The sequence below is a fragment of the Poecilia mexicana genome, unplaced genomic scaffold (assembly GCF_051168715.1).
Source record: "Poecilia mexicana isolate PSO_F unplaced genomic scaffold, ASM5116871v1 scaffold_9, whole genome shotgun sequence".
Taxonomy (NCBI): Eukaryota; Metazoa; Chordata; class Actinopteri; order Cyprinodontiformes; family Poeciliidae; genus Poecilia; species Poecilia mexicana.
The window spans coordinates 12,128,841-12,140,639 of NW_028263378.1; the positions used below are offsets into that span (position 1 = coordinate 12,128,841).

At 38.3% G+C, this 11,799-nt stretch overlaps 1 protein-coding gene across 1 annotated transcript; it reads left to right on the plus strand.

Moving 5' to 3' along the window:
- Nucleotides 1-4,296: 4,296 nt before the first annotated feature.
- c7a (complement C7a) lies at nt 4,297-11,779 on the plus strand. The gene is made up of 18 exons (XM_014982751.2): nt 4,297-4,302; nt 4,432-4,493; nt 4,629-4,707; nt 4,803-4,944; nt 5,028-5,172; nt 5,479-5,617; nt 6,240-6,383; nt 6,497-6,740; nt 7,225-7,338; nt 7,430-7,596; nt 7,678-7,906; nt 8,011-8,185; nt 8,323-8,410; nt 8,764-8,896; nt 8,983-9,171; nt 9,466-9,565; nt 9,658-9,842; nt 9,939-11,779. Exons 1-18 carry the CDS (start codon nt 4,297-4,299, stop codon nt 10,121-10,123), a joined length of 2,526 nt encoding a protein of 841 aa, XP_014838237.2. The 3' UTR covers nt 10,124-11,779.
- Nucleotides 11,780-11,799: the final 20 nt, after the last annotated feature.

Below are 11,799 nucleotides of genomic sequence, written 5' to 3' on the forward strand. Positions count from 1 at the left end.
TGAGCACAGAGAGAGGGTGGGCAGCGGCACCTAGTGTGACCTTGCTGAGGTTGTGTTTCAGCATCAGACTTTCAGCAGCCAGGTGGTGAAGAAGAAACAATAGCTCAGTGTTGTTCTTTTTTGTGTGCATATTTTTAACAACAAATTTTAGTTCTCTACTCATCTTATTCTGACTCACTAAACTGCTTTGCAGAACAAATCACAGACTGGAAGTTTTAGCATCTCATCACTAAATATGCAAATGTGTCGGCATTATAAATAGTTGTTTTCACAAAATTTTCTAGATTTAATTTCTCTTTTTGTTGTTCACACAATTTTTGGTTGGTGTTCACTATTGTTTTTTGTTTTTTTTTTGGTTTTTTTGCAGGTCAATAATATAATAAAACCGTCAGGGGAAAAAAAAAACAAAACAAAAAAAACAAGCTAGCAAAATTTCTGTAACACCGCTGTCGAGGTTCTGCACAAATGGCTGCTTGCCGAAAAAAGATGAGAAAATGCAAATGATTTGTTTAAGAGCGTGTGCATGTTAAAATGTCTGTCTTTCTCTGTCACGCTCACACAGCAGTGAAGAGGAGGTAGAGGTGTGGGAGGCAGAGATGGATGATGGCATTCAGACAGTTTAAAGAGGGGCAGTGGCGAGATGTGCAGCTTCATAAAAGTTTGGAGTATGTGGAGGAGGAGGAGTAATTTTTCCAGGCACTTCTGTCTCTACTTGTTAAGGTACATGTGTGCACAGGGTGACAGCTGCTCTGTCTACAATGTAGGAAAGAATTTCATTGTTTTTTGCTTACATAAACCATAACCTGCCATACATGACCTATTTGGGTGTATTTCAATACCTCTAAAATGCTGACCACTCTAAACCCCTTCACCCTCACCGCTCTTAAGAGGATTTGGCAGGTACAGATAATGGACGGATAAACAATTGGATACAACCATGGCAGGTTACATAAATATGCAACAAAATATAGAATTAACCATAAATAAAAACATGAAAATGCCAGTCTGCTACATAAGGAGGAGAAAGAGGAGACACTGAATGATTGCTTCAGTCATAGTCTTCTTTCCAAAAGAGCCACATATCAGAAGAAGTCACAAGTAACAAGATCTCATCATGAAATCCCATGTAAAGAAACAACAAAACTCACAGTGCTGGGAATAAATTGTTTGACAGAAAAATTTCACATTGCAAAATTTAAAAGTTTCCAGGTTAAAACAACAAATATTTGTGTGACTGTAAGGGAAAATGATGAATGACTTTCAAAATACTTGCTTAATTAGTAAATTGAAGGAAGGTGTGTGTAATTTAAACTCACAATAAGCACAGCTGCTCTATGAAGGCCTTTGTGGTTTGTTGGAGAACAATAGTGAACAACGGCAGCATGAACCAAATAACACACTGGACAGATCAGAAGTGAAGTTGTAGGGGAAATTAAAGCAAAGTTATTTAAAAATCAATTTCCAGATCTTTCAACATGTCATAGAACACAACTGTAAACCTGAAAAAAAACCAAACAAGAGCAACAAAAAACCCCACCATCCTTATTGTGAAAAATACCAGTGGCAGCAACATGTTGATGAGGTGCTTTTCTTTAACAGTGACACAGAAACTGGTCTGATTTTTTTGGAAAATGGATGGAGGTAAATTAAAGGCAATACTGAAAGGCAACAGATTAGAGGATGGGGTAAATGTTCACCAGTAGCGTGACACAGAGCATACAGCCCGAGTTACAGTGAAATGGTTTAGATTAAAACATGTTTGAGATGGCTAAATCAAAGTCCAGACCTACATTCAAGTCCAAAAGCCTAATAATGAAGGTCAGGAAAAGATGATGAGGCAGAAGACTGCAGGAGAGATGTTTTGAAAAGCCAGTCTGAAAAGCACAAAATTAAATCTAAACATATATAATGAATATACTGATAATTATTAACCCAACAGAAGAAAAAAAAAATCAACACTATTTAAAGTAGGGTTAGGGTAAACAGATCTTGTATAGTGAACATACAAATACATTCATAGAAATATATTTCTGCACAAAAGCAGCTGAAATTTCCAAATATGAGTTTGGATCTTTGACAAGTAAAACTTCTAGGGCAGATGGCGGTCAAAGATGGCCTTCTGCATATGATCAACCCACAGAGAAAGAACTAATGGAGGGCACGCTCTGGTGGCCTCTTGTCTGAACTGTTGGAAGTGCTGTTCCAGCTGGAGGCTTTGGAAATTAGCCTGCTGTTGTACATTTGCTAAGTCATGCAGCACTTGGAGCGGGCGGGGTAAGATTAGAAATAAAGGAATAATGTTTGCAACAAATATTTCAGTAGATGCAGAGAATAGCCATGACTCTGGCTATGATTATCTTGAATTTTCACCATGACCGGAGCTTGAAATACACTAAAAGAAAAAATAACTTTAAATAAATAAATAAATAAATAAATACTTGTCCTTGCCTTCAGCAGGACCAAGCCTATCGTTTTCATAACAACAGAAACAGTTTATTTTTGGGGCTGGCACATAAACATATCAATTTCCATTTATTAACTGGATCAATATTGTGCTGTAAAACATTGGTGAATCTGCATGACTAATTTTAGAAAAATAGTACATAACCCTAACCTTTTTGTGTAGAAAATTAAAAAAAAACTACAATGTGTGCCCATTGCATTTGTTTTAATCTCTTTCCCTTATTTTTTCTCTCTTCCGTTTGAAAACTCAAATTGTATATCTAAATTGTAAACAAAACTCTGTCAAAAGTGTACAGTCTATGAGATTTTGCAGCACATTTTTAACACCAAGCTTTACATTAATATGACATCCTAAAATTGAAAGCGTGAAAAATGGCTCCGAGAGTTACTTGTCAAAATGAGGAGCAGCCAAAATAAGTGCCAGGCAAGACAACCTCGCCTCTCCTGTAGCCTCACTAAAGAAAAATAAATAATATAAAAATCCATTTAGGTCTGAGTATTGCCAGCTAGTGTGTGATGAATATGCACAGTATGTCTCCCTGACTGCACTAGCCAAATTTAGAGAGGGCTGAGGATAATACAGACAAATATGGCAAATATACCAAGCTGGATTAAAAAAAAAATACCAGTGGTTGTCACATAATTAAGCATTTATCTTTTATCATTTATAATCTATAAATGTCAACAAGCTGGTTAAGCTGATAGAATGGGTCATCTTTTGTTGAGTTATGCAAAATACAGGCAGGTTTTTGTTTAGTTTAGTAATGCACATTTTTTTAACCACGAAAAGAAAAGCATCTCAGACCTCTGTTGCCCTCCAGTGTTTGTTAAACTAAATCGCAACTAATAATATTTATCAATACAGTATTTGCAAGTTATAGTTTCCTAAAAATATATAAATAAATAAAATGCCAAATTTAGTTTAAAATCACTACAACAAAAAAATCAGCAATATAACAATAAAACAATAACATACAAAACATTAACCTAACTTATAGTAAAGATAAATGCTAACACATTAACATTCTTCAGCTTTCACTGGTTCAATTAGCAGCCAAGAGTCAAAACAATTATTTTAGAGCTTCCCGAAGTTAGAAAAAAAATGTCTGGCTACAATTGTTGCCAGTGGGAGTGAATGGGTTAATGGTGTAATATGTCCCAAGCACCCAAAATTCTGAGTAATAGAGAAAAAAAAATGAATTTCATGTGAATAACATCCTAGAGAACTATTATACTTTATAATTCAAAAACCTGTAGAGAACTGTAGCCCTAAAGTGGGAACAGACAAGAAGCTGATTTTCAGCTGTTATTCAGTTTAAGTGGTGCTCAGTTTGAAGAGTCAAAAACTCTTTTCGAAATTTAACCCCATCATCAAACACTGAGGGATGATTACCTATGGACTATTTGGATCTGCTAACAAATCTTTCTTTAGGCAGATATTTTGTTTTTCAAAGTCATTGTATGTGAAGGGGAAGGTTAAAATAAACACTGGTTTTCTAGAGACCCTGAAAGAACATAGAGGCCTTCATTTAAACAACTCCACATTTCCATAGTGAGATAATGTTACTGAGTAAACTCGGGATTTGGAAGGAATCTTTGCACAAGCTTTTTGGCTGGAGAAGCCACCAAACTTTTTTTTTTTTCATCAAATCCAAAGAAGCACACACATTCTTCAGAAACAATCCTTCCCCCTGTCATCCACCCCCACATACTCTTCCTTATGAAATAAACTGAATTCCATGGGGCATCATCCTAGCAGTGACACTCCCCTTAAATATACTTACACAGTGTGAAAGCCTGCACACGTCGCCTGTTTGCTCAGCTTCGAACACCATGAAGGCAAGTATAACTACAATTTTTAGTTCTTGATGGCAGTTCTTGATAAGCACAGATGTTTAGCATTTGAATGTGGTCTTAACAAGAATGTGCATTCTTTTCATTTTTGTTTTTTTATGAATCTCCTGTTAGAATATTGTGCAACTCTGTGCAACAGTTTCGCTGCTGTTCCTGACCCTGCACTTGGCCAGAGTGTAAGTTTATTCATTCTAATGTTTCACTACAAATCCATGGTGATAAAAAACAAACAAACATGATGTGTTGCCGTTTTTATTTTGTTCACTTACCTTCAGTGTTCTGAGTTACTAGATTCTAATTATGTCTGTAAGGTTCTGTGTGCAGCGTGTTCACTGCCATTGGGGCCCTTTTGGAAGCTGGTCAGCTTGTGATCCCTGCACCAAATTGCAGGTTTGGAGAAGTTTTAAATACTTTTGCTAATTTGGTTCCCCCATCTGCAAAGGGTTGTAACTCATAAAGCTGATTTTTGTCATTTCACATCATAGACAAGAAGCCGAGCCATGGCTGTCTATGCTCAGTTTGATGGGAACCCCTGTGATGGGGGCCGCACTGAGACCAGACCCTGTGAAACCACGCAAGCATGTCCATTGGATGATGGATGCGGAGACAGATTTCGGTGTCGATCAGGTTGCAAATAAACTTTACTTTAAACAAAATACAAAACAAAATACAGTACCCTCTAAATATCTGTTTTTTTCTTTTATCTGCAGGGAAGTGCATTAGCAAGTCTTTGCTGTGTAACGGAGATCAGGACTGTGAAGAAGATGGACTAGATGAGAGGGACTGTCCGGTTCAAAAGTTCATCACGTGTGAACATACGGTTCCCCCTCCTCAAGTAGAGCTACTTGGGAATGGGTCAGTGAGAAACCTTTGCAGAGATACATTTGCATTTAACCATCTGAAAAAGCACAACATGCCTATGCATTCCCATGCTTTGTCTTTTTGGACATTTTGTCACTTTATAACCACAAACTTCGGGATTCTATGCGATAGACCAACACAGAGACCACTTACAAAACCATTTACGAATATAATCTTTAAAAAGTGTATCATGCATGTGCATTAAGTTGCATTTACACTAATATTCCTAAATAAAACCCATTTCCACTAATTGCCTTTGAACATCAGCATATATATGTATGTGTTTTTTTCCCCCTGTAGGTTCGATGTGGTATCTGGAAAGAGCAGAGGAAGTGTCATCAACACTAAGAGCTTTGGGGGCCAGTGTCGATCTGTCTTTAGTGATGTCCACAAAACCATTTATCGGCTTCCCCTCAGCGCTATTCAGTACAACTTCCTGGTTAGTAGAAGAATCAGGGCATTGGTTGGGACGATGGTGGCATTGGTGGTAGGAGTTTGTCCCGCGATTGGTGGGTTGCCGCTGGCTCAATTCCAACTTTGTCTGCCTCCTGTAGCTTGCCATATTCAGTGTGTGGATGAATGACTGAATGTAGTGTGAAGTGCTTGATAAACGCCATTTACCTTTGAACTCTGTCTCTTTCACTCGTGTATCACTCAATGAGTAAAGTCTGGCATCATGTAAAAGATTCAGAGCAAAAAATGATTGATAATTGGGTTTCTGTCATTCTTTCACTTTACCACAGGTGGAACTTCATACCAACATGGTTCTTTTCTGGCATATATTTTGAACAGCTTTATTATCCTTTCTCCTGTTGTGTTGTACAACTATTCCCTTCAGTTTGCAGACCTCACTTCTATAAACAAAACATATAGATCCCTAAGTGGTTTGCACAAGTCTCTGGTTAGGATGAATATTTTATTTCTACAAAAGGAGACTGGTCAAAAAGCTACCATTTTTCATATCTATCACTCGAAAGATTTAAACTATATGGAGAAAGTTTTTTTTTTTTTTTTAATATTTGTTTATCTTGATATTATTATTAATCCTGTTATTTTCTCAGGTTACAGTCCAAAAGGATTTCAGTGATGAGACGTTTACCAGCCAATGGCACTATGCAAAAGATATTGTCAACAGACAGACAGTAGCCGGGACAACAAGCGGACATCATAATTATGACTTCCATGATAAACATGACACGTCTCAAGTATGTTGGACTCACATTTTTGCTTTTCAACAGGAAATACTGTTGAAAACTCTAAACTAAACCCATGATTAAAAATTATGTTCATTAAATGACATTTTTTTCTTTCTCTATAGACTAGAAGGATTGTGGTGTTAAAGAATGAGATAGAGGTAGCTCAGTTCCAAAGCAACTCTCCCAAGTACCTTCCAATATCAGAGGAGTTTTGGAAGGCCCTGGCCAAGCTCCCCTCTGTTTACGACTACTCAGCCTACAGGAAGATTTTGGAGAGGTTTGGAACACACTACATATCTGAGGGAAGCATGGGGGGCTCCTTGAACTCCATCGTTTCAATCAATGAAGAAACTGAAAATCGCATCAGTAAGGATTTTCAAATTTCCAAAAACAGTTTAATGAACATTTATCATTTTTCTCTGAGACCGGTTAAAAGAAGGTTAACGGAAATTTTGCTTGATGGTAATTTTGCGGCAGGATTAAAACACTTGCAATTTGCTTAGGTGACTAAGTTGATTGATATTGACTTTTGGTCTGAAGTAATCACACTTTATCTGATCACTCATCACAGCAATCTGGAATCAAGCTAAGTTCGTTAAAAATATGAATATGATGTCCACTATGGATCTATAATAACTTCAATTCTTTTGGCATAATTTTCTTTTCAAGCCCTCTTTTAATTTTTACTTGCCATGTTCTTCTGAAGCAAATTAAGTTAAGTAGTCTGTCATGAACCTTTGCAGGAATTGGACTGAAGAAAATTGTAAATTAGTGCAAAAAGAAACTTTTTGGAAGAAATTAGAGGTAGTTTAAATGACTGCATTTCCCTCTCTTTTTGTCTGTTTTAAAGAGAGTGAGAGCTTCGACAATCACGAATGCGAAAGGAAAAAACGTTGGATTCTGTTCTTTCCTATCACAAGAGTGGTTTGCACAACATCTACAGGTTCAAGGACATGGCACAGTGGTAAGACTTTTGCTAATTTTTCCAGCTCATAAAGAAATCTAAATATGCTAGATATTGCCTTTTTCTTATCCATAAAGGTGTTTTGAAACAGATACCAGCACGTCTGACAATAATGCAAAAGTGGAGGTCCAGGGAGGAGGTCCATCACACATTGCAGCATTAGAGAAAATGCAGCTTGATGATGCAGACAAGAACTGGGAATTGTACTCAAATTGGGCTGACTCTATCACGTCATTACCTGTGGTCATAAAGCAAAAGGTGAAGGAAACAATGTCCTACCTTATTTAAAGAAAGGACTCTTCTCTTTAGTTTGACCCTCTAACTCTTTTGTTTTGATAGCTTCGACCTCTGTCAGAGCTGGTTAAGGAAGTTCAGTGTTCTGGAGTTAAGAGACTCTTCCTGCGTAAAGCCATAGAACAATACCTGTATGAGAGCCATCCCTGCCACTGCCAGTCCTGCAGAAATAATGGCCTGGCTGTCATGGATGGAGACAAATGCAAATGCATCTGCAAAACTGGCACATCAGGGCTGGCTTGTGAGCAAGGAGTTGAGGCAGAGGGCCAACCAGGTGGCTGTTTGTTTTTCATACAATTTAATTTACTATTTTGCAATTGCTTCTAAAATGAAATGCTATAAAGGCTTTTATTTTTCTCTTGCACCCGTTAAATGAAGGTGTGATCCATGGTAGTTGGTCCTGTTGGTCTGCCTGGTCTTTGGGTTCTGGGGGTCGAAGTTCGCGTAGTCGCTCTTGCTCTAACCCTTCCCCCCAGAACGGCGGCCATCACTGTATCGGAGAATCAACTGAGACCACTGGCTGTGAAGAACAAGAGGACCTGGAGTACTTAAAGTCAGAGCAAACACTAGTTGCAATGTGCAATATGAATTCATGTATTTGTAGATGTTCATTAAATGATTGTAATAAGCTAACCTTTTAGGGAGACAATGTTTTGTTGAATGCAGCTTTTTATTTTAACATTTCCACAGAACCATGGAGCCTCAGTGCTTTGATCAAACTCTCCCAGAACTTCAGAAGTGTGTGACTCCACCCAATCTGATCAACGGCTACATCCTGGTAAAGATGAAGCTATATTACTGTACAACGAGGAGCAAAGGAAAAGTGGAACTCGAACAAAACTCGTAGTGCTGTCCACATCGAGCCTAACCCTCAATCTACTGAGTCCAAGTTGAATGTGTCATTGAACCAATGTCATGTGTAGGCTTGAAAACTATTGCATTACAGTTCAGAAAAATTCAATCTGTAATCCAACTCCCTTTACAGGTGCTGTCTCCCTTTTTACATTTTTTTTTTATTGAAACAAATATTTTGGCCCAACTTGCGTCTTTGCAGGACAGCTTCTGTTAATTGCTCCAACATGGATTAACTAAGTAAGCTTATAACCAGAGTTCTCCAATCACATTGCACAGGATCCCAAGGACAACTACTATGTGGGTAACAGAGTGGAATATAGCTGCACCGCCGGATTTTATCTTGTTGGTATCAGCATCCTCCAATGCAATGCTGATCAAACCTGGTCTGCAAACCCGGGGCTCTGTGCAGGTAGCTATATTTGTAATAAATGTGAAGTGCAGTATCATAGTTAACTAACTGCTGTATTATCTCCGTGTTTGTTTTTCCCCTCCTAGTTTCAGTGTGTAAGCTTCCTCCACTTGCTGAGGATGTCGTAGCATCTCCTTCACAGGAGGCTTATCATCTGGGAGACTCTGTTAGCTTGTCCTGTCCACATGGTCGTTCATTAGATGGTGAAGCTACGGCTATTTGTGATTCCAGTTTGAATTTTTCTCCAGACCCAGCTCAAACCAGGTGCATCCAAGGTATTGTTGTCCCCCTATTTTATCTCATCTGTGCATGCAACTGTTCTCCAGGTTCTTCACCACTCAAAGCTTTATGGGCTTTATGTGATGAAAAAGCCACCATTAAAAAAAACAAAAAAAACTCATATCAAGAGAGCCAAAACAGTCAATAGGGTGAATACCTATTATTGGCACTGTATTCAAAATGATGGTAGATTGCTGAGACATGACACTTTTCTACAGTTTAGAGTACAGAAGTGCTTTTTACTTATTTTTGTTCTTTACTGTCAATGGGGGAAAAAAATAATCCCACAGCTGAAAGAAGCCAGAAGCCCGGTGCTTCCCCAGCACAATGCAAACAATGGCAGAAGTCATTTAGAGGAAAATGTGTCTGCAGAATGCCTCCTGAGTGCAGGTATATTTGCTGATCTAACCACCACTGTGATTATCTAGCATTTTGCTTGCAAGCTGGCTATTATTTTTCTTCATTTTTTTTTTTATTATCAGTTCTTCGCTGGAGTTGTGTGCCATAAGTCCATTAGATGGACAGTTTGTTCTCTTGACTGTGTGCAAGATTCAGGCAATCAAATGTATTGGGAAAAACCTTGAGATAGCAGAGGACAGCAACTGCAAGTGGCCACAGCGCAGCAACACAGACTGCACCAGATGTCACATGTGGGAAAACTGTGACGGTGAGAACATAGAAGCTCACAAACAATTGAAAATCATCTCTGGTATTTTTAGGTTTTCATCAATCATCCCTTTCTATTCTCACACTATTTTGTCAGCCCAAACCAATCAGTGTCGCTGTAAAGACTCAGCAGACTGCTTGATTCCAGGAGAAAGCGTGTGCATCCGTGTTGGTGAGGACGCAACGGTTGCACCACAAACCATGAGCGAGTGTGAAGCAGGACTTCGACGATGCAAAGGGGAGAAGGTGACGGTTGTCAGTATCCAGCCATGTGCTTCCTAATACCTCCCACTCATGCTATTGTTTATCTGCCTTGTGCTTCAGCGGCATTTGACCAGTTGCATACTGTGTAAGGGTTGGCTCAGAAATAAAATGTATTAATTTCCAATCGTTTCAACAAACCAAATGCATGAAATTGCTCCTGACCTTCCATCCATGCATCACTATAACTGCTCACTGTAACTGAATGGATGGATGGATGGATGGATGGATGGATGGATGGATGGATGGATGGATGGATGGATGGATGGATGGATGGATGGATGGATGGATGGATGGATGGATGGATGGATGGATGGATGGATGGATGATCCACATGATGGATCAATCAATGCATCATGTACTTAATCTGGGATCAATTCATGTGGGCAGCAGCCTAAGCAGAAGCCCAGATGTTTCTGTTTAAATATTACACATCAGTGGTTAAGTGACTGTTGCAACACATGCTTCTTTTCCTCATGTTTCAACACATAAATGCCTTATAGACATACCAAGACACTGCATGTAGCATGTTTAAAAACATCGCAAAAGCTTAAAGGGTCAGAAGGAAAACTGACAACTGCATCTTCTAATTTCTTCTTTATTTTGTTCCATTTCCTTTTTTGTTTTGTTCAATAAAACATTTAACTTACATTGTTTAAAGTGCTTTTAATTCCCAGTCATGAAGCATTTTTTGTGTATGGTTTATTCCTCACTAATTGACACTTTTAAAGACTTGTGATCAGAATGCATTAAACGGTCTCAAGCAGTTACTCTGAATGTAGTGGGAACATTGCATTTTGATCTGCATGTTTTGTAAACACAACTGACTGTCATATGAAATTGAAGTTCTTTACCTGAGAAAAGAAAATGTAAAAATGTTCCTTAAAATCATCATGTAAATTCCACTGTTGGGATTTAAAACTGAAATATATTTTAAGAGATTTGCTCACTGTAACTGACAGTGTAGACGCTCCCTGCTGGCAGAACACACTCCTGCTGGCGGTCTATTTCTACCACTGGCTCGCTGCCTTCTCATACGGTGAGCCCATGTGTGTCAGTACGTGCTTGTGTCAGACTCGCATGGAAATGATGTGCGTATGGAGTCGTATTCAATAAATTAGAACGTGTTTCAGTGAGGTTTCTTTGTCAGAGAACAAGAGTTCTGCCCTCTCATATATAATTAAAGCGTCAAATTAATTTTCTCAGGAAAATAAAAATAAAAAGTGTGTCTATATACATATCATAGGCACGTAATAATTAGTCTGGGCTTCTTCTGCAAAAACTACTGCATCGAGGCAGCATGGCGAGGACTTCATCAGTCTGGGGCACTGTTAAAGTATTAAGGAAGTCCAGCCTTCAGCTTATCTGCATTATTTACTTAGCTTTCTCCAGATCGCTGGTGCATGCCCACTGTGAACAAGGAACCTGAGAGCAAAATAAGTACAGATAGAAAAACTAAAACAATGCAAATAAGTATACATAACAAAACAAAGCAATTTTCCAGTTACACAATTACACCAAAAAATATCCCAAGGGTCATGACAGCACATAATCAGTCAGATGCCATTATGTATATATCAACAGAAATGTGCAGTTACTTTTGTAGCAAAATGACATATGATACATATATTCTGTTCATGTATTTGTGTTCACAATAAACCCCTTATAGTCTTTCAATTTTGTTTCTCTGTCTCCAC

Excerpts from the sequence above, each read along its gene's own strand:
- c7a (XM_014982751.2), top strand. Across the intron at positions 7,907-8,010 it reads TGAGGCAGAGGGCCAACCAG|GTGTGATCCATGGTAGTTGG; the intron begins GTGGCTGTTTGT and ends CGTTAAATGAAG. Across the intron at positions 8,411-8,763 it reads TGATCAACGGCTACATCCTG|GATCCCAAGGACAACTACTA; the intron begins GTAAAGATGAAG and ends CACATTGCACAG.